Raw genomic sequence first — 26,359 nt, 5'->3', positions numbered from 1 at the left:
AGAGATGGTCTCTGAGTCAAGGTACAGCCCATCAGGGCTTCAGAGAGAAGGGCCAGGAGCAGACACAAAATTGACTTGGAAGCCATCATAGAGTTTGGGCATGATGTGCCCTCATCTAGCCCTTATGCCTAGTGGAGAGGAGGCTATATGCTGAAGCCCTCGCATTTCCTAGGCAGCCTTCAAGATCAGCCCAAATTCAAGGTGAGTTCTTTAGCCCCCTAAGAAATGCTCTCTTTGGCAGCTTTAGTGAGGAGGCAGGCTCAGATCAGCCTCTTTCACTGCTGAACTGTGCGTGTGTGTGTGTGGGGGGCGAGAAACGAACAACTGGGATCCTCCCTGCCAGTCACTGTATGAGCTTTAGGAAGGCACTTTACAAAGAATACCACCACAGTCTGACAATGATAGAAAGTGGCTGGATGCCAGCCCGTGGCTTCTTATGTGAAATGAGCTGGTGGGTCTTCTGCCTAGTGTGGACTGGTGTTGCAGAACCACCACCATCAAGTTGGCATTTACTGGCATCTCTGTTAGGCTCAGCCCAAAGAGCCAGTGTGACTGATCTCCCCTCTCACCACTAGAGAGGGCCCTGTCGAGGTTCAGGCTGAGACACACAGACAGTGGTGGGGTAGGTGGGGGAGCTTGCCCTGCTGCTGCCTAAGCACATAAGCTGTTCTTCTGATACGTGGGAATGAGTCTCACCATCAAGCCAGCACTGTCCACTCCACCAGCAGAAATTCACATCTCCCCCCCGCAACCTCTGGCCCCAACCTGTTTCAGCCTGCAGCTCTGCTGAGGTCAGCCAGTGAACATCAGGAGCCCACCAGAGGATGAATCCAGCTCCAGGGCATCAATTTGGGGGTAGGGCCCTACCAAATTCACGGTCCATTTTGGCCAATTTCAGGGTCATAGGATTTTAAAAATAATAAATTTCATGATTTCAGATATTTAAATCTGAAAGTTCACAGAATTGTAACTGTGGGGGTCCTGACCCCACTCTGAAGGCAGCAGTGCGTAAGGATGGCATGGTATGGTAATTATGTGTTGCTACTGGTGGGGCACCACCTTCAGAGCTGAGCGCCTGGCCAGCAGCCACCACTCTCCAGCCATCCAGCTGTGAAGGCAGGGCAGAAGGAAGGGTGGCAATATCATAACTCCCCACAATAACCATGTTACCCCCCTCAATCCTTTTTGGGGTCAGGACTCCAGTTTGAGAAATGCTGGTCTCCCCCATGAAATCTGTATAGTATGGGGTAAAAGCACACAAAAGACCAGATTTCACGGTTCGTGAATTTGGTAGGGCCCTAATTATGGGATAAGGCTGGTGACAGCAGTCACAGTCACACTCACGCACAATGGGAGAAAGCCAGTTGTGAGTGAATAGATCTGCTTTGCCTGGCCAGTTACTCCTGCCACACACACTGGGGGTCTTTGTCTGATGCTATTAATAACCGTGTTCTGCAGCTTAGGCATGGAAGGCTTCGGGCTGTGTTAGGGGACCACTGAACGGCCCCCGGGGCTCCCCACTCAGAGGCTGACTGGAAGTTGAGTTGATGTGGTTGCAATGACGCATGCATTGGGATACCCCTTGCTGTGCCAGCTCTTGCTCAGGCCAGGCTCAGATTTCCAGCAGCCAGAGTCACACCCTAGGCCACGCTGGGCAGAGATGGGTTATTTTTAGATATTGGTTTAGCTTGTGTTTTCTTGAGTGGGGGCTGTGCCTGGCCCAGGAGCGGAGTAGGGAGATGGCGGCTGCTTGAATGAGTTGAGGCTGCATAGGACAGGCAGGTCCTTTGGTACAGTGGGTGCTAAAGCACCAGGATCCGAGCCTCAGGTCCTATGGAGTCTCCCTTTACTGGTGAACAAGTGCAAAGTGCTCTGAGCACAGGACAGGGAGCAAGAGACTCTTGTGTTATACTGCCAGCTCTGATACTGCCTCCTTCTGTGGCTCTGGGCAAGTCACTTTCCCCTTCTATGCCTCGGTTTCCTCTTCTATAACAAGGGACAGCAGATACCTGGGGATGCCTCACAGTAGGGTGTTGGGGGCCATTTGTTCATGTCTGTAAAGTGCTCTGAAGATTACATCTACTATAGACTCAGCCATTTGGGTATAGAGTAAGCACTGCACAGAGGTCAAAGAGTGGCTGGACTGGGGGACCTGTAGGGTAAGAGACCAGAACCTCACTCTGCTCCCATATGGGTTAAAGACCCTGCTGGAAGTGCAGGGCAAGGGGTGGATTCTTCCTTGGTGTGTCCAGGAACTGTTAGGGACCCTCCTTCATCCTTTGCTCAGAAGGAGCTGAGAGCACAGTCTGCCTTCCAGCTCTCCTCCCATTCTCAGTGCTGAGCCCAACACAGAAACATGCCTACTTGATGCCTCTCATCTTTTCAGGTAATAGAGAATCTTGTGTTGTTGCTTATAGGGTCTGTCACGGTCTGAGGGCTTCCATTGTTGGCCTTCAGGGAGGGCTGGGTTCATTTATGTACCAACAGCCTGTCCTGCTTTGCTAGCTGAAACCATGAAGAGGGTAGGAGAAAGAGAATGCAGGGAACAGAGGCCTTCCTTATTGAGTGAAATCTGCCTGCCAGCTCGTCAAAGCAGCTGAAATTAGACTGAAGGCGCAGATTCATATTAAGCATTGGAAATGTTATACAGAGCCACGGTCGCAGTGACACAGCAGGTGCCGAACACATAAGCATTGGAGCTCTAATGTCCTAGCCCTTGCTGATGACTAAGGTGCTGACATGGGCAGGGTGTCACCCAAGAAGTCACACACTTGGTCATGTGAGTGAGGTGTGCAGCGCTGTGAGTGGAGCCAGAGCAGAATATTAACCTTAGTGGGCTAGGTTCTGTAATTAGCTGGCTGCAACTGTAAAGACACAACAAATGGGCAAAAATGACCACATCCACTTGACAGTTTGCTGGGTGAATTCAGTTGACAGGGCACTCGCTCTGGATTCCTCAGCAATAAACCCCAGATGACAAGGGTCATGTCCTTACAGCCTTGGGGCCAAAGTGTGGGCACCAAGGAGGTGGTTACCAAGTGCAGCCTTCTTGGAGTGGGAGGGAAAAACCCTGCTTTTGCTCAGAAGGTAAGACCGCACAAGTCGCAATACTGACTGCACCCTGGGCACCACCAGAAAATGAGAGGGGGTTGTTATTGTAGGGTTGCTCCCAGATGCTAGACTGCATGTACTGGTTAGTTATTGAAGGGCAAATTGCCAAGAGCTGGATCATCCTAGTAGAGCTGCATGTGAGCACCAGGAACTCATGTTGGTTTGCTATCCTCAGGTCACCCGTGAGTCATGGCTTTTCATATGACAAGGAAAAAACAAATGTAAGTTTGTGTTTTTCAAAGAAATAAAAACAGAGCACAAAGATTTAGATGGGCTTTGTAAACCGACTTAAGAACAAAGATTAGGTGTATTTTGGGCCAACAAAACTTCAATAGTTACCCTTTCAAAAATAATTATTTCAGGCTTAGTGAAAGGCACTGAAAGAAAGCAGATCCTCTCCCATTTAGTTAACTTAAAATGGGGATCTCACCAGCAAAAGGGACAATTGGCACTTGATTCTGGTGCTGTAATGCCCAGTCCCTGGCCTGGGTATACTCCATTGAACTCTGAGGGATGACAGGCTAAGTCGGTCATTTCACAGCAGCTGACTGATGACATGTGTATATTCCTGACCCAGACAGGTGGCTTGTTACTTTTCAGCCAGTGGTAGTAGCAAGTTCAGGCTTGTGTATGAAATTGGGAACAACCCTCATACACTCTCTATGGAGCTCGTTAATGGCAGCTGTGAGTCTTGGCACCAACTTGCTCCTCTCTATTACAGGCCAAAAAAGCAAAAGGGCTGGATAAAGTGATGGAGAGAGAGAGAGAGAGAGATATTTCTAAAGGCCCCCAAATTCCAGCAAGGGAAGAGTGTAGAAACACTGTGAGGCAGCGATGAGCAAGAGGTTCTGTGGTGGGTAGGGAGAGGCACAGCATTAACAGACAGACTGGTAAGCCCAACAGAAATGAGGTATCACAAACTTTTATTTGCCAGATTTTGAGTTTTTGCACTATATGTCATGAAAGGCACTTGACAGAAAAAAACAAACAACCCAGCATGACTTGCCTCTAGATTCTGTAGGAGCAGTTCAAGACCAGGAGCAGTAACAAGCCTTGTACAGTGTGTACCTGAGCAACTGGAGTGACACAAAGTAACACGCTCTGGATGGTGCTGCGAGCTGCCTGCTTTGCTTCCATGGCAAGCAGATCGAGCAGCTACAAAAAGCAACAGAGGGTGGGAGGCTGGGATCATAGTTACCCTTCTCTGAATCTATCCAGACAAATCTTCCTAAAGTCATTGCCAGGCAGGGTGGTATTTTGCCTCTTTCACAGCTGTTGCCAGGCGACACTGTAGTGAAACTCATCACTGGATGCTGACAAACACTTCCCCCAAAAAGATGCAGGGAATATGCTGATAAGTTTATTGATGATCTACAGCAAGGTCACATGGGCCCAGATGTGAGGAGGATGATGGATCTCAATTTCCAGGGGACCTTTACGGAAAAAGCTGAAAGATTGTTTCCATTGTCATTCTTGCACATCACACAGTGCTGGATCCCTGTGAAAGCACTGGGCACTGACCCAGGCATCCCATGGGAGTGGCCAATCCATGCAGGCTGAGAGAAGGTCTGTCCTCAACTGAGTCAGATGTTTTAGTGCCCATTACTGTAACAGGGGGCTTCTCACTCACACCCATTCTTCAAAGATCTAAGCACAAATTCAGAGGAGGTTGCTGAAAGCATCGCAGCACAATTCCAGCCAGCTGGGCAGGTGACATGATACATCAGCAACTCTAAGATATTGTTGGTTACTTAGGACTGTGTCAGGAGCCAAGACCTCAGAATTGGGCCATTACCAGAAAACACAGTAGTAATAGTCGTCCTTAGTAAGGGTCTGAATTGTAATCAAAATGGAGATCCAAGTAAATGCACTGAGATCACAACAGTGCTGCATACACATGCCTTCCCAGGCATAGTACTTACTCTGTACTGTTGAGCCAGGCAGTCTTTCAATAGCAAGACTGCCGCACCACACGAAGCCAGGCACTTTGTACCTAGACTCGAAACACCAGTCACATTTCCCTCAACTACACCTGTTTCAAGCTACTCCACAGGAACATGAGCCTATGACTACAGAAACAATCTTTTAAAGAGTCACATTGTGGTTCCCCAGTGAAATCTGTCTGTGCCTGTGTTTTAGCCCAGGGTGTTCCCTCATTAGTGATCATTATAATAACTGCATCAGATTCCAATTACTGCAGCTTTAAATGACACCTCCCTTGCATTCAGACACACAGACACATGTTGTATACATATATACACACACAGTGCAGCAATATATAGATATCATATATACACCCACCCACTGGAATGGTTTCAGATCTGACCGTTACCCTTGTTTCCCTTTTCAGAACAGCTGTGTAAAGATGAGAGGTTTGTATTGACACTTTACATAACTGAAAGAGTGCGAGACTGTTCAACTGGGGGCACAGCGTTTTGGGTGGGGAAAAAGGGTGATGGTATAAAACCAGGATTGCAAACAGTCTTTACAAAGCTTTTTAGAATGTCGTACGATGGCAGGAACTTACAATAGCATAGCACCATCCTCAGTGTTTCCCTGATCATTCTCATAACATGGTTCAGCACCACTAAGATAAAGAAAAGCATTGTTAAAATGGCTGTGGATCAATGTGCATCATACAGACAAATCCACACACGTACACAAACACGCTCTGGCCTTTGTTTGGGTTTCTTCCAATACTGTCACTCTTGCTTGAGAATGTTGGTTACTGTTCAGGATTAAGGTGAAACTTCTTCAAATGAAATTCATTTTAGAGAAGGTGGGGAATGTTTCCTTTGATAGATTTGTTGCTCTTTCACAGCTGTCTATGCCTCACCCAATGGCATAACAAGGTCAGATGTTACAGCCTTAACCCCTGTGAAGCCCCTGCCTGGAACCTGAGAGGTTAATTCAATTAGTAATTAAATAAAAATCATGATTTTCCAAATCCCAAATTAATTTTTACAACATCCTGATTTCTTTTCTTTAATCAGAAGTCTTGGATATTCCCAGTGACCTCTGTAAAATCACCTTTGCCTGGGCACAAAATTGCACTGGAGGTCCATCCACGTGTGAATTGAATTTCCCAGCAGCTGTTTTATCCCAGCTGAATGTTTGCAGACATCAAGCAGCACACAGTGCAGGGGAGCAGCACACGGGAGATGTAGCTAACATCCAGGATTTGGCAGAGGCCAGCAGGAAAGTGCCTTTAACAAGCCCCACTCACCACCCTTAGTTACTATAAAATGGTTTGAAAAAAAAAGGCAGAGATGATGGTGAATGGAGTGTGCAAACAGTCTGGTCCTACCAGAGCATGGAGATTTGAGACACCAACCAGGTCCTTTCCTTTGGCAAATCCTGTCCTGGAGCAGAACAGATTTCTTGGGGATCCAGAGGGAAATGCTGTTTTGGAGCAGAACAAATTTCTTGGGGATCCAGAGGAAAATGCACAGACCATGAGAGAGAGAGGCTGATCTCCACTGCCAAGCAGTAAACCATATTTTGCTATTTGCAACGTGCTTGTCTGCGAGGGCTTCTGAGCATGGAGCTAAGAGAAGAGTTGGGCTGAGAATGGTGGAATTGCCTATAGAGAAGGTCCCTGGCTCTGGCTCTTGCTGGGGGCCTGAGGAGAACTGACACCTAGTCAGTCTCTTCCAAGCCATGAGATCGCATCTCTAAGATTCAAGGGCTGCCCAACTGAGTTGTGTTTCCTCCTCCAGTCCAAATGCCTGGGATATGCCAGGAGAGGAAGGCAGCCTGTATGCCTTTTGGGTGGAATTGCCAACAGCCCAACGAGTCCCCCCAAAAGACAAACAGCAAGAGAAAAGAAAGGACAGAGTTACAAGACACGAAGGAGCATTTCCAGTGCCTGGGGGATGGAGTGGCGCAGCTTCCACGCAGAAACCAAGAAGATTTTACCCTTTGGAGAATTAACATCATGCAAACTTTGGCACTGAAACCAGGGGCTTTGTGCATTTATGCTGCCATTCACAGCTCTGCTCATTGAGCGAGTGGTTCACCAATTCCACAGGAGCAGTTTGGCAAGGAGACATTCAAGCTGGCTAGTCCATTTCACAAGCAGGGGCCCACAGGCCTTTGAACCAGAAATAAAGCAGGTGGCCATATGAACAGGTTTGGACCAGCTAACGCATTGTGTGTGTTCTTAATCCGCATCACATAAGTTAAAAAAGCTCTAATTCAAAACTGTTGGCTTTTTAAAGAGGTTATAGATCTTTTTTTTCCATTTGATAAAAATTTCACCTTAATTTAAAAATAATAATAAAAAAGTAAAACCAAGAGCAGCACAAACACATTACGAAATAGCACCAAGTCTCTGCTCCAGCAATCTGACATGTGGGGCAGCGCTGCAGGGAGCAGAGATGGCAACAAGGAGAGTCTCAGACCAAACACACCATGTGTGGCCGGGACCTGGGGGAGGCCCAGAGTAGGTTCCTCTGTAGGAGCCTGTTAAGAGTCTTTCACTCAGAGAGCAGGTGGGGTCTTCTCCCCCTTTGGTCAATTCCTCCTTGGACAGGGAAACCCCACTAAAATAGGGCAGTTTACACATTCCTCTTCCCATCTGATGTGTTGTCAGCAGCAATTTGGGCATCTGCAGAGAAAGAGGAAAGAGCAGTAAAAGCAGACTAGGAGTTAAGACCCCTACACCCCAGCACCTAAACAGACTGGTGTTACAGCCTCCCCATTTTCACCTACATTCTGGGCTGAATCAGCACAAAGGAACATTTACTGTCCTAGATCCATTGGCAATGGAGAGAAGTGGCACTGCTGGTCACCTACCTGAATCTGCCTGGTGCCTGCACTGGAGATCACAGTCCTCCTTGGTGTAGAAACGGTTAAGGTTCCCCCTGCAGCCACTGTAGACGAAAGGCCGGCACTCTGCCACTTTTTGGTTATAATACCACCTGAGTGTGAATCTGCTGCAGTCTCCCTCGTCCAGGGGCAAGCTGCAGAGGTCAGCTGGGAGGAAAAAAAAGTGAACAGAGTTGCTGGTTAGGTTCCCTGGGTCTGAGAGAGAAAAGAAATTGATGCTTAAAAATCTGCTCTGACATCATACCTAGCAAACCATCATCAGAAGACATTAGTATGCCTCTTGCCGTTCAGAACCCAAGGCAACCCCCCAGTAAGGTACAGCTAGAGAGAAATGGAGAGGAGCCAGAGGGGGTTGGCAGTTTATATGTGAACGGAAGGCACTTAAACATTTTGCATTGGTCATACTTCTGTGGAAAGGAAAACTGAGGCATGCCACCTCATTGATTTAAAGGCTGAATGCCAAACTGATTCAACTCTGGAAAGCACTGATCTCTGAAGTGCGTTCACACCAGCTGAAAGGGAAGATGTGTTGTCTATACTGCAAAACCACAACATAATTTTCTAACAAGCCAGGGCAGACACACTTGACTGACTCAAAATCATTAAAGAAAGACCACAGCCACCTCCCAGCAGATCTTCAGGCCTGCTGGCAAGGTGCAGGAACCAATTTGTTCAGAAATACAAAGCATGTTAGACCTGGGAGTAATTAAAGAGTCTGACAGCTTTTGGGCACTACCTGTGGTCTTGATCCCTAAGAAAGATATCACTAAGGTTTTTTGTTGATTACAGATAACTCAGTGTGGTTACAGTACCAGATGCTTATCCTATGTCTAAAATAGAGGATATGCTAGATATTGTAAGCAAAGCTAAATATCTCAGCTTTTTTGATTTGGTAGAAGTTATTGAAAGATTCTCTTAGATAAGGCTGCACAGATGGAAGCCGCTTTTATCACCGACATGGCTCTGAGTTCACAATGTTACCATTTGGGTTAATTAATGCAGGGGCCACCTTTCAGAGGCTGGTCAGCCAAGTGTTGAATGGTTCACAGAGGTTTGCAAGGGCTTAATGTAAATGACATTGCAATGTTTGGCAACATTTGTGCTGCTCACAAAAAACTCTTACAAACAGTGCTGTCAAAGCTCAGAAAGGGAGGCCTACCCATAAAAGCTCTTTAAGTGTCAAATTGGAGCAGCCAGAGTTCCTCTTTTGGGACACTGGGTAGGGAGAGGTCAAATATCCCCATAACCCTTGAAAGTTGAAAGCACAGTAAATTGGTCTATATCCCAAACCAAAAAATAGGTTCAATCTTTCATAGGTCTGGTAAACTATTACAGAAGGTTTGTGTATCTGCAGTCACAGGTCTATGTAAAAAGACATAGCCTAACTAAGTTTTATGGACAAAGGCATGATAAGAGAGTTTTGAAAAGCTAAAGAAAGTCTTGTCTGAAAAAGCCTCTTCTAGCCAGTCCAGATTTTGATAAAATGTTTGAACTGTGCACAGATGCATCAGATCCTGGGTTAAGAGCTATCCTGATGCAGTCAGGAGAAAACACCACCACACACCCCATTGCTTTATTAAGCAAGAAATTGATGCCCATTGAACAAAATTATTCTGTCATAAAGAATGTTATGCAGTTGTGTGACAGTCAAGCAGTTTAGGCTCTATCTTTTTAACAGGGAGTTCAGACTTTTAAGCAATCATTATCCATTGATCTGGTTAAACAAAATTAAGGCTCAAATTCAAAACTTCTGCACTGGAGATTTATACTACAAGAACTTGATATGGAGATTGTGCATACCAAGGGAGAAGAAAACATGGTGGCAGATGCCCTGTCCAGGAAAGAGGACCCTGACCTGCTACCTCCAGGTCAGCCAGTAGCTAACCCTACTGCAGCTTTGTAAGGATGGAGGTCTGATGGAATACACCCCTGTATTCACACCCTATGCACTACTGTAATAATCTTTGTATAAAGTATGCCTTGTAAGGTATCATTTCAAAACTCAATTTGCTGGTCAGTACTGTCCACATACAGTGTTGACACACACATTTTATCTGAAGTTCTAAATGTGGCACTACACCCCATATTTGTCATAGTAATATTATTATGATATGATTATGGCATAATTATGATGCATTTTGTACATGGGTTATGTAAGGTGTCACTGGAAGAGTTATAATTTACTGGATATGACTATCCTATTTGTATGCATGTATCATTTTTATATCTGAAGTGATGAATATTGATTATGGATCTGTATTTCAAATGGGCTTACTCTGGAAAACGCCCACAGCCAGCCTTTCAGGTACAACAATGAAGAAACCTGACAGTTAATGGTTCACCATCAAAGACAATAGGCTGTGGAATAGCTAAGCCTTCCTGTGAATGTTTAAGCCAGCCTGTAAGTAATGGCTTCCATGACTCTGCAAGGGCATGTGACCAGACCACATTTCTCTGGACTCCATTTTGGGTTCCTGTATTCTTCCACAAACTGGGCTGGGAACTGTTTTTGGCACATAGAAAAGCTATAATAGGCAGGGAGTGACATCATCTGTTGTTCTTCACTCCCACACAACTCAACCCCTGAGAGAAGTGCTGAAAGAAAAGGACTTGGAACGGGGGTGGGGATCCCAAGCTGCAAAGCAAATGCAGCCTGTGCCTTGAGAATCTGCAGGCCTGCTTGTATCATTAGCCAGGGTGAGAAATCGTTAATTCAAACCCTATCCTTCTAGTATGTTAAACTTAATTCGTGTTTTTGTTAATTTACTAGATAATCTGCTTTGCTCTGTTTGCTATCACTTGTAATCTATCTTTTTGTAGTTAATAATCTTGTTTTATATTTTAACCTAAACCAGGGTGCCTTCAGGTGTCTGGGGAAAAATCTCAGCTTAGTTACCACAAAGTGTGCATATATCTCTCAATATTAGGGAGAGGTGAACTGAGTAATAAATTCATACTGGTCGGGATTTTGATCTGGGCAGGATGGTACAGCTCCTTGGTTCTAGGCTGGGAGTAATTTTGGCTGTAGCCTTTCTATTGTTGGTTCATGCAATGGCTGGTCAGAGCCTGCATGTAACTGCAGCTGGGCGTGTCCCAGCCTGTGTAAATGCTGGTGGAAGTGTAAGACCGGGAGTGGTCTAGAGTTTGTCACAGTGTGAGTGGGAGCCCAGGCTGGTCAGTCAGAGGGCTCAGTGGTACCCTAGTTCCAGGTGGCACTCCGGTGGGAACCCATCACAATAAGATCCCCCTGTATCATGTTAAGAGTGCATGTTCAAGACCCATGTAGCACCACACTGTTCAAACAGGTCTGTTTGGAACAAAGAAGTGTATGTTTGCCTTAATTTGCATTTAAGCAGTAAACAGAGTCATCAAGCAGGAAGGGAAAACAAAGGAAGCTCAAACATGTAGGAAAAACAGCAGGGAACATCCTGCCACACAGATTCTGTCTCCTACTTCTCAGCTAGAAAGTGTTTTTCAAGAGAGGAACAAACTACAAAAAGAAGGAGCAAACACCCCAGGACACCTCCCTTGCTCTCTCTCTCTCTCCCTCTGTCTTAAGCATTGCACCTAAGATGACAAAGAAAAACAGCTGCTGGACTCTGGGGGTGAGGCATGTTAGCATTGCTGGAAGCATGTGGTGAGAAATTTTGCTTGAATTTAATATAGTTTGTTAAGTTAGGCACTAGTAGACATTTTATCTTTATTTCTCTGGTAACCATTTCTGACTTTTATGACTCATTACTTGTACTCACTTAAAATCTATCCCTTTGTAGTTTATAATCTTGATTTACTGTTTTATCTAATCCAGTGTGTTTAAATTGAAGTGTCTCGGTAACTCTGTTTAAGATAATAAGCAGATATATTATTCCCTAATAATAATAATGGACTTAAAATATTTGCACAGTCCAGGAGAGGGCTGGGCAGTACAGGACATACATTTATGGGGGGAAATCCAGGACTGAGGGCAAGTTGGGGTCACTCTTCAGTAGAACCAAAACTGGTGAGAGCCAGGATGTAACTGGCAAGGTGTGGCTTGCATGCTGTTTGGCTGTTTGTGAGCAGCCCAGGTGGGAGCTACTTCAGCAAGCCATTGTAGGGCATGCGAGGTTGCAGGGCAAGGGTGACATAGGCCCCCACTGGTCTGAATTGTATCCCTGTATGTCACAGTACCGTCTCACCCAACCCTGAAGGTCAGTACCTGGATCCTATGCTGGTACTAGGTCAGCACTTTAGATAACGCTGTCAGTCCTGAACCCTGATACTAAGATTTACATCTGCTGGGTAAACCATCAGCTCTTGAAAGCCTATGTGCTCCATCCATGTGTTTCAAACCTTGCACTGGATTGGTGGCTGAAGCATTGTCAGAGAACCAAATGCAACCGGTGATCACCCTCACCTTTACTGTGGCTCTAACACAAGGGTGGGCAAACCTTTTGGCCCAAGGGCCATATCTGGATATGGAAATTGTATGGCAGGCCATGAATGCTCAAGAAATTGGGGGCTGTGGTGTGGGAGGGGGTGAAGGCTCTGGCTGGGGGTGCGGGCTCTGGGGTGGGGCCAGAAATGAGGAGTTCAGGGTACAGGAGGGGGCTCCGGCTGGGGCACAGGGCTGGGGTGGGGTGAGGGGGTGAAGGCACCGGCTGGGGGTGCAGGCTCTGAGGTACAGGAGGGTGGGACCAGGGGGTTTGGAGGGTGGCACAGGGATCATGGCTGGAGTGCTGGAGGGGTCAGGGATGCAGGCTCCGGGCGGCACTTACCTCAAGCAACTCCCAGAACCAGTGGCATGTCTCCTCTCTGGCTCCTACGTGGCAGCACAGCCAGGCGGCTCTGTACGCTGCCCCATCCACAGGTGCTGCCCCTGCAGCTCCCACCGGCCATGGTTGCATATGAGCCAGAGGGGGGACATGCCGCTGCTTCTGGGAGCTGCACGAAGCCACAGCACATGTGGCGTGGAGCAAGCCCTGGACCCCACTTACCGGCTAAGGAGCTCAAGGGCCAGATTAAAACGTCTGAAGGGCTGGATGTGGCCTCCAGGACGTAGTTTGCCCACGCCTGCTCTAACAGATGCCACAATGCAGTGCTGTGATCTGGATACTTGAAGCATTGCTGTTTGGGACCTGTAGTCTCTCCCTGAGTGGCTGCTATCTGCTCCATTTCATGCAAATTAGCAAGAAACATTGCTCTTAGCAAAGTGCCAATATTATCTCTGCTGTACTGGATGCTCAGTATTCAGGGCATTGCTGTTTCTTGGAGGGGTAAGAATCCTCTATAGAATCCTCTATAACATGGCAGGGCACAGAGACTACAAGAGGAGGATCTTTGTTTTCCACCCAAAGGTTTCCTTTTTCTTCCTTCCTTCTGCACAGTACAAAAGAGTTTTTATTTACTCAGCCATGATGTGGACACTTAACAGTTGGGAGACCGGCACCACCTCCTCCCTGCAAGCAAATGCCAGATCTCTACCATACTACTCAGGGGTCACGGTTAGCACAAACCACTGAGCTTATCAGTCCCTTTACTGGGAGCTGGGAGAAGAAATTGGGTCTAACAGTTTCAAAAGAGGGTGGACGAGGAGACTGGTGGCTCCACCTTTGACAGGAGAGTTATCAGGCAGGTCTGCTTCTTATCTTCCTCAGAGGTCTCTCTCCTCTGCTGGCCCTGCTCAGGAGCTGCCCTGGAGGTGATCACTTTTACAAACAGGGAGTAAAATACCTGTTTAGGAAGTAACTGTTTGCCGGAGGAGAAGCCTCCTAAAGCTGACTTCCCATATGTGGAGAAGAAGTGGAAAGGCTAATGGATGGACTACGGGTTCAGGAAAACCTCTGGGTTTATTTCACAGAGGCAGTGCAAGACAGGAGGATGAGTGGGTCATATTCCAGAGCTGGCTTGCCCACAAGTATCAGGATTGAAAGGTGGAAGATGCTGGCTTCCCTGACCTGTATCAAAGCCCTCTCCCTGGCCACACCATGCACAGGTCACTTGCCCTTTCAACTCAAGATCAGAAGTCACAAAAATGGCATCCCAACTTGCATGGGGAGAAATAGCAACACGAAAGTAGCAGAATCATTTGAAAATCCTTCAGAACTTAAACTATTGTACATCATTGCTATGCTATCTCCTCTCCTGGTGGCAACCTTGTGGTCCTCCTTTTTGCTGGAGCTTTCTGTTGGGATCTACTTTTTATGAGACAGGAAAGGCCAGCAATGTCCTGGAACCCTTATGAAATACCTCCAGGGACCACTGGTTCCAAATTTCCACAACCAAATAGCTTTATAGAAAATCAGCAGCTTCAGACCTTAGAGAGGTCTTTTCTCTCCTGATTATCCAACACCATTCAGTGAGGTCTCCATAAATGGCAATTTCAAAGTCATCATGCTTCCCATTGGATGTGACATCTACTGTCCGTGCCAACATTATGGCTAAGTCCTGGGCTCATCTACAAGGATCTAGGCAACTTGCTCTTAAATCATGTCTCAAAGCAGAGCATAAAAGCTTCTCTTCTACCTCTTTAAGCTTACAAGGACTTATTTTCTGACTCATTGATACTGGAGGTGTCCACCTTGCTGCTGCATTACAAGAGTTGATTTTACTAAATAGCAGTTACAATGCACATGGTTTTTGAATTTTAAATACAGGCTACATAAGCTGAGGTTTCACATAAAATACTACCACTGAGCATATTTAACAGGAGGATCCCGCCTTTTTTCCTGGAGACCACTTTTGTTGTGCCTGAGGAGTTCAGTCTCCATGGCCCAACGAGTCCTTGGCTTCTCTGTCACAAGTGAGATCAAGTAGGGAAATGTTTGCCAGCTGTGCTGTGATTTTGGTTTTTTGGGTGCCTGTCCACTAAGAACTGGAGACCCACCCACTTGTTTCACATAGGCCACCAACCAGCCTTCAGATGGTGGTAACTTCCACTGGGCCAGGCTGGGTACAGTGACTGAGAGGTGAAAGGCTCTGTAGCCTCACTGCAGGAAGCAGTCAAGCACATTGACTTTACCAACTCCTAATGACTAGGTTAGAAAGGCAGGGGACCTCATAAAACCAAGGCTGCTTCTTTTTCTCTGCTCCCCCCTCGAGAGTCTCATGGCAGGTCTCATTTTCCTCAGAGCTGTTGGAAGGTTAAGGAAACTCACCATCGCTCAGCATGGTGCTCTCTGTCCCATCAGCTTCCAGGCCCTCTTCATAGTACTCCATTGCGTAGACATGCTCATACTCAGGGTCATTTGTGTTCACAACACGCGCCTCGTGCCCTGGAAAATAACAGTGGCCATATGAGAAGGGCCATGGGACAGCGAAGTGCAGGGTCAGAAGGGCAGGTGGATGGGTTCGCTGGACTTGTTGGACGAGGCATGTGGGAATTCATCCCCCATCATTCCTAGGATGATGACAATTAGCCTTCAGCTTTGATTCTGGGAGCAGCTAATGAAAATGGCAGATTCAGTAACAGACCTGGTCAACATGCCACGGAGTTGCCCAGCTGGTGCACTGGCTTGTTTGCACAAAGGTAGCCAGGGGGAGATGAATTGGCTGCACTGCCCAGTGACTAACCATACCACAGGGGTCACTTGCCTGAAGGTGCAGCACAGGGAACTGTGTGGCTACGGCTACACTAGAAAATATTGTGCTCATTTTACTGGAAGGGTCACTATGGCAGGAAAATGGATACAAAACGTTCTAGAGCAGACAAGAGGTGTGTGGGGGCAGGGCACAGGAGAAGCAAAGGTTGTCACCGAAAATGCTAACAATTAAATAAATGGGGAATGTACACGCTCCCTGGAGCCTTATCTCTGCAAATCTCTCTGTGCCCTACCTCAGTGGGACAAGAGAGAAGCTGGAAAAGGAGCTAGAGCAGGGGTGGCCAACCTGAGCCTGAGAAGGAGCCAGAATTTATCAATGTTCGTTGCCAAAGAGCCACAGTAATACATCAGCAGCCCCTCCCGTCAGCTCCCCCGTACGCTCCCAGTGCCTCCTGCCCACTGGCAGCCCCGCCAATTAGTGCCTCCCCTCCCTCCCTGCACGTCCCGAACAGCTGTTTCATGGCGTGCAGGAGGCTCGGGGGGGGGGGTAAAGGGATGGGAAGGGGTGGAGTGGCGGCAGGGCCTGTGGCAGAGCCAGGGGTTGAGCAGTGAGCACCCCCTGGAACATTGGAAAGTTGGTGCCTGTAGCTCCAGCCCCGGAGTCAGTGTCTATATAGGGAGCCACATATGCGGCTCTTCAGAAGTTAATGTCACTCCAGAGTCACAGGTTGGCCACCCCTGAGCTAGAGGGAGGATTTGTGCCACCTTCACTTACTACTGGATGCAATTCAGGTTTAGATGTTTACCCATCAACCTATGCTGCTTTACAGTTCACTTTCAACCAGCTGTGCTGTAGCATCCAGCCAATCAATCCTTCTAGTCATTCTACACATTTGCCTTCACATTCCCATCATTCTTCCCATACCTTTCACCCCCTCAACCTATGAACCCATCCATTCATCTACTCTCCATTCATAGTCACTCATCCACACCCCGGTCATCCCGGACATTCACACATCCATTACATTACATACCCCTCAATAAACCATGTGACCATCCTGCAGTATCTATCCAAGTGATACACTTACTCCTCTACTCGGTCACTGTTTATCTTTCCATGAACCTACCCACTCATCCTGAGCACCTCGTGCACTCCAGTTCGATAAACAACACTCCTTTCATTCTGCACATCACTCTCACTCGCCTGTCCCTCTGATCAGTTGATCCAAAGATGGTTGGGGTTTGACAACATAGCAAAGACATCCCTCTATGTTCTGTGTCACTGCGAGAACGCATATGCCTTTCATTAAGTCATAATACAATGGCCCATACCTACGTGCATCTTAGCATTAAGGTAGTAACAAATAGCTAGAACTCTACTTTTAAATGGCCTGCAGCTGCCTTAGGTTCTCTGAGTTACTGTTACAGAAGACAGGTATTGCAATGGACTTGGTACCTGCAAGTGAAGGACACTGTAATGGCAAAGCTTCCATGCAGGACTCACAAAGACAGCACTGGAGAATGAGTATTATGACAGGCCACAAAGAGACAAGACTCACCTTCCTCTTCTTCAGCGTGTGACAACTTAAGCACAGGGACTAGATGAGCATTAACAGACGGGCGTGGTTGGGTGGATGGATAGTTGGGGAGAAGACCTAAGAGAGGCAAGGACACAGCACAGACATCAAACAGGACATGAAAAAGACTGACATGGCTCCCCCTCCCCCCCCGACAAACTATGGGCCAATGCTCAAGAGCAGCATCAACGCTGTCCACTTCCAGGGCTGCTAACAGACAGCCAGACAGGGTGCAAAACTAGCATTGCGTTGGAGACAGATGGGAGGAAATAGCCATTACAGAGAGAAGCACCATAGTTTACTGGAATTTACAGGTCTGGACCACCTCCTGCGGCTTCCATTGGACACTGAACAACAGCACTTTGTCTGCATCAGCCCTGGCTTGTGGCATAATCATTGTAGTTGTATCCTGCCTCTGATGGGACAGGACCTCTGGGACATGGGCTATATAGAAAAATTCACCCTACTTACTCCACTGCAAGGTGATGGCAATATAGATGCTGGAAATACCAGCAGAGAGAGACCCGCAGGCAGGGTGCTTGCACAAGGAGATATATTCTCTTCAGATTCCCTTCATCCACCCCATCCCCTCAGTAGAACTGGGCTTCCTGAAGCCGGCAAACATGCTCTTGAACACAGTCCTTGGTGGGTTAGAGTTTGAATGATATACAAAAACAATGAGGCAGCAGCTAATCAAACACCAATGGATGACAAGACAAGACACAGACGAGCACAGTACAGGTCTTCCCAGATATGAGGCAGGCTCATTCACGGCTCTGGATGAGGCATGTGGTCACAGATTCTACACACAAATAGGAAAGTACTACAGGAATGCTGAGAAGCCTCTGAACACTGTGCCCTGTACGAATGACGCTTCTGATTCTAAACTCAGCCTTTTCCCAGCTTGGTACAGCCTGCTGGGTCTGGCTGGAAACAGTGTGGAATTATCTACTAGAAGATAATCTCTCTCACTCTCTCTAGCCATTCAAGGATGGAGTCGGCTTGGCTCTGCTCTGGGTGGGTTTGGCACGGGTGGTTTAGAAAGATGCTCTGCTTTCTCGATCACCTGTTCTGCCGCGATCCTGATTTCCTCTGGTATTTCTTCTCCCTCTCCTGGAAGATTTTTGTCTGTTCCATGCATGTGTCCCCCATCCTCCTTTGAGAACAATCAGGCAAATAATTCATTTCATGTTTGCCCAAACATTACCTACCTCTGCGACATAGCTCCTCCTTGCCACACTTACGCTGCTGGCTGCTCTGCTGGCCTCCTCTTCCCTACTCTTCAGCTGTTCTTTTACCGTTTCGGTATGAAACCCTCCTTCCTTCTTCTTCTTTGCTTTCCTCACCAGCCCTCTCTTTCCTTCCCTTCCCTCACTCACCTCTTTCTTCCTCCCCTGATCCATACCAGGCTTAGCCCTTGTGCAGGAACAGATCTTACCCCAGATGAGTCTCTCAATGTCCTTGTGCCATCTTATTCTCCTTACTCTAGTGTATTGGATACAGTGATTTCTCAGACCTGGCTTTTAAAATAATTGTTCTTTTACAAGCTTGTTACCATGCATTTGGTGCCTTGGTATCACAAGTATTGGCTTCTCCAGGCATGACTACCCATAAGTCACTCTGCCCACTGGCAGTCTGTCCCAAGTGAGTGGGAGAGAGCCGCACTGGACCCTGGGTCAGAGAAGGGATGGCTGCTGTGACGCTCTGTTCGCTAATCTTGGTGTAGCATGTCAGATGCTGTCTCAGGTTGGGGACGCTCCTTTTGCTGTCAGATGCCTGGCCATGCATTCCTGTCCGGCCTCTGGAGCTCTGCTTTGAGACTGCCCTATTGGCAGTTCTAGGCTTGGCGTCTACTGAGTGCTCCTTGCCTATAGGGATTCTCTCCTTGGTGCTACCCCCTCAGAATCCCCACTGCACTCACTGACACCCTGAGTGCTGCCAGACTTGAGACCTTACTGAGGAATGTTTCAAACTGCACCATGTCACTCACCACCTCTTCTGCCCTTGCTACTCCAGCTTCCATTATTATCTCCTGCTCCTGGCTTAGCCAGTCACCCTCAGTGACAGCTCCCCGATCAACCCAGTCACTCTTGCCACGTCTCCAAGGGCTCATTGCCAAGCCAGCATCTCCACAGGGCTGCCTCTTCTGTTGGCAATCAGTGCTACAGGGCTAAGCTAGCTGCATGTGACCTTCCAGCAGGGGCCATGCCCCTTTCATGAAACCTGCTACATATCTGGGAGAATGGACCTGCTCATCAATGACAGGGCTGCTGCTCAGCACTCCAAACTGGGATTACAGGGTGCACAAGGGGGTTTCAAGAAATCAGTGCTCACGTGGTTCAGAAGAGGAGAGCTGCCCTCCGCAAGCTGTGTGGAGAGAAAGAGAGAAAAGAGGAGGTTAATCCATGGGGAAAGCCTTCTCCAGCATCCTGCCACTTGGCACAGACCTGCCTCGCCACCAGGTACCAGGAAAGGGACAGAGTGCCAGACTAGGCTGATAGGCCCCTAATGCTCACATGGGGCTGGCACATGGTACTCTGAACACTCCAGATGTGGGAGTCATGCCACATGCAACGTCACCAAAAGAAGGGGAGAGGAAGGGGCAAAGAGACACAGGGCGGAGGAGGAGACAGCGAAGGGGACGATTCTGTAGCGATAAGGGATCGGAGCCGTGGTGCTGCTGAGAAATCAATCAGCCCCAAGTGGAAGGTGAAGCCTCACTTACCGCAGTGCTGACTCATTTCCTGCCTGACAAATGTGCGGATCTCTTGTTCCTGCAGTGAAAACCAAGGGAATGGAGAGAGAGGGAAGAGATGCCTTCCGGCCTCCCCAGCCCACCATGAGCCTGCCTCAGCTGCTCTGGGGATCACTGGGAAAAGAGCAGTCTCCCCCTACTCCAGCCAGACCTGGAGGGAAACTGTAAAGGGGAAAAGGCCTCGAGCCTGCCATGCAGGAAGGCAGGATAAGAGCCAGTCTCAGCCACTGGGAGAGGGAAGTATCCCACTGCTCTGACTGCACACTAGCACTGATGTGTTGTCATTGCGGGTCAGGGCTTTGCTCCAAGACCTCAGGGAGCTCTCTTCTCACCGTCATGCCAGGGTCCCCCTTCTCTCCTCTTGAGCCTTCGAGTCCCGGATTCCCCTGAAAAAAAGCCAAATAGGAAATCAAGAGGCATGCAACCCCCTGAGCCAGGAGACACTCACCCTCTGCAGAACACTGGCAGCCCCCTAGGAAGCTCTCCTCTTTGCCTGACGGGGGTGGGTTTCTAGGTACAGCGAATACGTCCAAGCAGAGCCAAGCATTCGACCAGGCAATGCACATCCAACGGGTCAGAAACATGCTTACAAACCTGATCTCCTCTCTCTCCTGGAATCCCAGGGACGCCTCGGGTCCCTACAGTCGACTCCCCTGGAGGGCCTCTTTCACCCTGCAGCAGGAACATACACACTGAGACACTGGCTGGCAAGGGGAGGTCTAGGATTGGGCCACCCAGAGAAGGGTAGTATCCCAGAACCGGATCTACCATCCTCCCCATGCCCCAGAACTCCTTCTTGTAGGGAATGGGGCTGTTCCCTAGACGCATCTCTAAATGAGCTGGTACGCCTAACAGTCTCACTTATTTTGAGAGAGATTTCTCAGCCGCTTCCAAAACATTAGACTCTTCTGCTTTCATCTCCCTATCCCCAGTGAGAAGTCCTCAAAGGCTGGTCCCCTGCCCCTTGCAGGTGAGAACTGTCCCGTAGAGGAGCAATCTGTTCTGACCAAAAATGCAGCACTGGGGGGAAGACACCACGCACGGTGTCCTCGGCCTGGGTTCAGTGCAATCCTGAAGCTGATCTTGTGGGTGAATGGGATGTCATGAAATAGCAGTGCTCTAGAACACAACCAGAGTGAACACACTGCACCCCTGCGGGGTGCCTTCCAGCACAGGGTCAGAGGCATGCTGCAGCATTCATTAACGAAGCCCACCATCCCTTTAGGGCGAGGAAATCATCCCAGAGATACAGACAGAGGTTACGAGACTGACCCAAGTCAAAGCGTGAGCCAGCGACAGAGCTGAGAATAGACCTCAGTAGTCTGACGTCCAGCTCCCTGCTCTAACCAGTGAGCAACACTGCCTGTCACTCCAACAGCCTCTGCACATCACTCGCATGGCACCGTTCATAGATTCAGAAGGTGGATGGAGCCGATCCTGCTTAAACAGAGTCTAACTACCACCTCCTCGCTGCCTGCTAACTGCAGCCAGGTCTGGGGCCCTCCTCACTGCCCTGGGATGGGGATATGACCAGGCAGAACTGAAACAGACGGGAGGGGAAGGGGAACTGCTTTCTCTACCCTGCGCCTGCCAAGGAACCCCTGCAAGCTCTCTCTCTCCCTTCAGGTGGTCTCTTGCTCCTGAATGCTGCACAGAAAAGGCCGCTGCTCCCCCTCAGACACTGGTCCCTTTGTTGCCAGGGCTGGGAGAGCACTGGGGTTTGGGGTCCAGTTTTTGTTTCCTTGTGGAGTTCCAGAGGCAGCAGAAGACAGGAGCTCACCACCTGCTGGCCATTCAGAGGGCAACACTGCCCTGGTCGGGAGGGGTAGGTAGAAACTGTAGGGAAATGGCCATGCACAGGGAAGAGGTTCTTACCTTCTGCCCTTGAATCCCCTCAGGGCCCTTAGGGCCAACGCCACCTGGTGGGCCAGGTGGGCCAGGTGCTCCATCATTGCCCCTAGGGCCTGGGGAGCCAATAATGCCTGGAGTACCCTGAGAAAAGAGGCAGGGGTTAGGAGGGGCACGACCCACACAGGGCAGTACAAACAGAGTGTGACAGACTGGCACCTTGGCGCACACCGAGTCAATCTCCTGCAGCACTGATCTGCTCTGTACCATTTGAGATAGACATTGTCTATTGACACGTGTGGCCAGCTCTCACAATTTCATCACAGGACCCAGCATATCTGAGGGTTTTCTTAGAACCCCAGCTCCTCAAATTCTGTGATTACATGAGAATTTCAACTTGCATTTTTAAAAGATCGAGTGCCTCGCCCTCCTGGTCGCAGAGAGAAGTTGAAAAATGTGTCCCGAGTGCATCCTTAAGGCCCCCAAACCAGAAGGTAAAGAACCCAACATTTAGTCCTTTTAAAAAAAAGTCAAATTTTCAGCCAGCCAATCCTGGGATTTTTTTAGGGCTCGACTCCTGATTTTTTAATACTTGGGGTTGGCAATATGGCATAGATGCTCTACCCCCCCATTACCTCCACCCCCAAGCTGCAGGACAGCAGTGGATCCATGGGGAGATGCCAGACAGTACCAGTTGTCAGTGGAAGAATCACAGATATTCTCCATCAGGCCTGCAGGGCTGTGAGTGCTCTCACCAGCTGGGAGTTCTAACAGTGAACTAACTCTGCTCCAGTCCCACTTTTGCCACAGCCTGACGCACTGGCTCTGCCGTGCCAGAATCCTCTGGAAGGGAGGATACTGAGGAGTTTCAAGTCAGTGCTGGGACCCTTGTCTTGGTTAGAAAATCACGGTTTTCCAGTTGGCCGGGCAGATCCTTACACCCAACAGGACACATCAGTGTCCGGTTCTGGTTAACAGGCAACAGGCTACTGATGGTCATTGTCTGAAAACTGTCCAGCAATTAGCAAGTCGGGGCACCAGAGCTCTGCCATCATGCTGGCGTTTGCAATAGCAGCAGCAGAAGGCTCCTGTGGGGAAGTTACCAAACTCCTAAGCACTTAGGGATAAGCTCTGATCCCACTAACATGAGCTTCAAGGGCACTGGAGTCTGGCCCTTAGTGAAGCAGAACTCACCCGGTCTCCTTTCTCTCCCTGGTCTCCTTTGGCTCCCTGCTGACCATCAAATCCCCTGTCACCCTGGGAAGGCAAAGAACAAGGTGGTTTTTCTAGGGAGATTTGGGGTAGGGACACTGGCGGATTATAGTTTTGTGGAGCCAGAGCAGGCTGCCTCTTCTTCCTGCAGTCTCTGCCCCGCCCCGGCGCCCCTGCCGGGGAACAGGGTTGGGGCACAGGGGCTTTCCCCGCTCTGCCAGCCCGATGCTCCAGCTAGGGAGTGGATCAGGGCTCAGGGACTTGCCCCACTCCACCAGCCTGACGCCCCAGCCAGGGCGTGCTGTCGGGGTGCAAGGGCTTGCCCCACTCCGCAGGAGCGCCGGGCGGGAGGAGTGGGTCAGAGCACGGGGTTGCCCATTTTCCTGGGCCCCCCAATTGGCCAGGGTCCCAGGGAACAGGCCCTTTGGCCCAGCAGCTAATCTGCAACGGGGTAGAGGTGCCATTGTCAGGCGAGCTTGTGCCCAAATTTCAGGTTTGTACAGAGTCTAACAGGAGTTAGATCAGAAACATCATGTCCCAGCATCTAATGACTTCCCCACGCTCAGGTCTGAGTGCACTGGAAAGGTCTGTAGCATCATCTTAATGAGGAGCCTCTGGCAGCTTTGGTGCCTCTATTAGCAGCACTGGAGAAATCCCACTGTCTGCACATAACGTGGGCATGTGCCGTGGCAGGCGCTATTAACCAACAGCCAGCGAGGCAGCTCCGGCCAGTGAAGGCCAGGATCTGAAGAGGGCGATCACCAAGCCCCTCGGCAGCCCCTCATCCACAGACCTTACTCCACCCCCCAAACATTATTGCTCCTTAATCCCTACCTTGGGTCCCATGAGACCTTCTTTCCCTGGGATTCCTGGGGTTCCAGGCATGCCCAGCTCTCCCTAGGAAAACAAACCAGATGTTCATTCTGGCCAGTCCAGGTGTGCTCATGTCACATTGCTCTTGGAGCCAACTGGGTGCACTTACCAGCTCACCCTTCCTTCCTGGAAGTCCCATTCGGCCTGGAATCCCCGGCTCACCCTAGAGCAGGCAGAAGGAGACACAGGTCAGGGGAGACAGCAGGGTAATGGGGAACCAGCCCAGGCAGTGCCCTGGCCCCTCCATGCTGGGCTCATACCTAGAGCACAGACTGCTTCACCGATGGAGTTATATCCAGCCCATGGCTTCCTCCTCCACTCCAAGGGAAGCAAGTTCACTGAGCAGTGCCCATGGACTTACCCCTCCTGGGTTGGGGGTTGCTGCACCATACAACACTAGGGCTCCAAAGGGGTGGGGTTGAGGGTCCCCCCCACCTTCCTCAATCTCCTCAGTAGCCTCCACAGCATCCCTGGGGCCCTCCAGTGCTGCAGGGCTGATACTTGAGGCTTCTCAAAGGCCCCTCCCTCGTCTGCCACACAGACCTCACTGGTGGTTCAGAGGGCCAGTGCTGGTCTAGCGGAGCTGAGTTCCATAGCACCCCAGCCAAGTGACATGACTAGGCTGCCCTGGGGACGAGACTGGGCCCAGAGTTAGCTCCACTGGGTTCTACCAGATGGGGATTGAACTGTCCCCACCTCCCATAAGCCTCTTGGCCCCCAGGGCAGCCTTTATTCCCTTAGAAGCCCTTAAGCATCAGTCATTTCCCCAGGGACCCATTCAGCTCTGCGAGGAGCACGGGGCTCTTGGGCAGCTTCACTGGCACATCCCAACCAACTGCAGTCCCACCTTCCTTTAGCGTGGTGGCTCTGCCGCCTCTGGATCCAAGTGTCCCCACCTCTGCTGACTGGGTGGAGAAGGGGGGGTCAACTATGCACACCCATGAACACTCACCTTCTCCCCCTTATCTCCATCCTGGCCACAGGCACCTTTCGTTCCCCGATCCCCCTGCAGTGAAGAGAGAAGTCACAACACAGCTCTGTGACCCGCTTTGCCACTCATTCTTGGGGCAGGGGGCTGGCTTTGCAGGCAGGATCTATGCTGAGTATCAGTTATCAAGAGAGAGAAATTCGGGCTATCAAGGCCACCAATGTCTTGCAGCTGAGGCCACCGAACACATTCTTACGAGGGTGCACTGTGTCCAAGCCCATTTCCAGGGGCCAATTGGTGGTCTGGGGGTTCCCTGACACTGATCCTGAATGCACACGGGGGGTTCCTCTCTCCCCAAGGTGCTTGGCCCCAAGACACTGGCGTGAGTGGGCTCAGCTTCCCTCTGGTCTGCCTTAGGGCTACGTCTGGCCCAGGCAGGCAGGCAGGCTCTCTCAGGGTCACAGGAGGAGACAGACAGACAAAGGAAATGCCCACCTTCGGGCCTCGCATTCCCAATGGCCCTATGTCCCCTTTCTCCCCTCTTGCTCCTGGGATTCCATCCTTTCCTGGCAGGCCCTGGAGGAAGAGGAAATGTAGAGTGACTCTCGGGCTTTGCTCCTGGGCAATGGGCGAGAAACAGCAGCACAGGAAAGTTCCTCACCGACTCTCCGGGGTCTCCCGATTTGCCAACTTCACCCTGGAAAGGAAAAGACACTGGGTCAGGGCCGGAGGGGCTGGGTGCTGGAGTGATGCCTGCAGGTACATGCCAGGATCGGGACAGCAGATGGTCTAGCAGGCCTGTGTGCACACACACCTGCGGGCACACCTACATCTGAGCACAAGTGGCACATGCAGGGCTGGGTGCACCTGTGGCTATTCTTACCTTCTGCCCCCCTGGGCCGCGTGCTCCTGGAAAGCCTGTGGAGCCCTTTTCCCCTTGCTCGCCCCTTCCTCCCTGCGGGTGAAAGCACACATCAGTGCACAGCCTGAGAAAAGTGCCCCCTGCTCCCACCAGGCAGCTGGAGGGAGAGAACCAGCCTCTGAAATTATATTAGGTTCTAACAAAAGGTCCCCAAATGAGAGAAACAAAATGTCCCTGATTAGCTTCCCCACAGCAGTGACTCACTAGCCAACACGTCAGACTGATGCACCTCTGTGAAAGAAGGTGTCCAGGGGCCACTCTCTGCTGAGCACCCCCACCACTGCCAGTGGCATAGCGAGGCTGGCGCTCGCCATGACAGGGTGCCCCGGAGCCATCAGCAGAGTATGACGCAGGCTGGAACTGAGCCTGTTCCATCACATCTGAGCCTGTTCTCCTGCAGTGTCCAGTGACCCGCCTCTCTCGTCTTCCTCCTTGCCGGTCTCTGTTCCATAACCAGGCCCTGCAGCTCCCATTGATACCAGCCTAAAGCCCCTCGTCTCTCGATGGCTGCACTCACAGCAAGTAAAGGGCACAAAGCGTCCAGCTCCCAGGTCCTTGGGCTGGCTGTGCTCCACAGTGCCCAGTCATCACAGCACCTGCTCTCAGTCCTGCCAAGCCTCCAGTGCTCTGTGGCTTCTTCCAAGCCTCTGGGACAGCTTTCAGTCAGACATACTCCCATACCCACCTGCCTGTCCTCCAGCTGCTCACTCACGTACCTTCTCTCCTGGGAGGCCCGGGTCACCCTTGTCGCCTTTCTCCCCTTCCATCCCCTTCAGGCCGCGG

General features: G+C 49.9%; 1 protein-coding gene across 1 annotated transcript; it reads right to left on the bottom strand.

Moving 5' to 3' along the window:
* Positions 1 to 6,061: 6,061 nt before the first annotated feature.
* Positions 6,062 to 26,358, bottom strand: LOC115655271 (collagen alpha-1(VII) chain-like; the record flags this gene model as incomplete). The annotated part of the gene is made up of 18 exons (XM_030570523.1): positions 6,062 to 7,720; positions 7,909 to 8,088; positions 15,078 to 15,194; positions 17,021 to 17,116; positions 18,105 to 18,194; positions 19,373 to 19,405; positions 19,764 to 19,812; positions 20,126 to 20,179; positions 20,388 to 20,465; positions 21,669 to 21,785; positions 22,836 to 22,898; positions 23,688 to 23,750; positions 23,836 to 23,889; positions 24,679 to 24,732; positions 25,150 to 25,230; positions 25,316 to 25,351; positions 25,538 to 25,609; positions 26,293 to 26,358. Coding segments are annotated over 18 exons (1,353 nt in total), but the record flags the coding sequence as incomplete, so codon positions are not given.
* Between the last annotated feature and the right edge of the window lies 1 nt (position 26,359).

This window comes from Gopherus evgoodei, chromosome 7, assembly GCF_007399415.2.
Source record: "Gopherus evgoodei ecotype Sinaloan lineage chromosome 7, rGopEvg1_v1.p, whole genome shotgun sequence".
NCBI lineage: Eukaryota > Metazoa > Chordata > Testudines > Testudinidae > Gopherus > Gopherus evgoodei.
The sequence above is the reverse complement of the archived record's forward strand: the minus strand, read 5'-3'. Positions and strand labels throughout refer to the sequence as shown.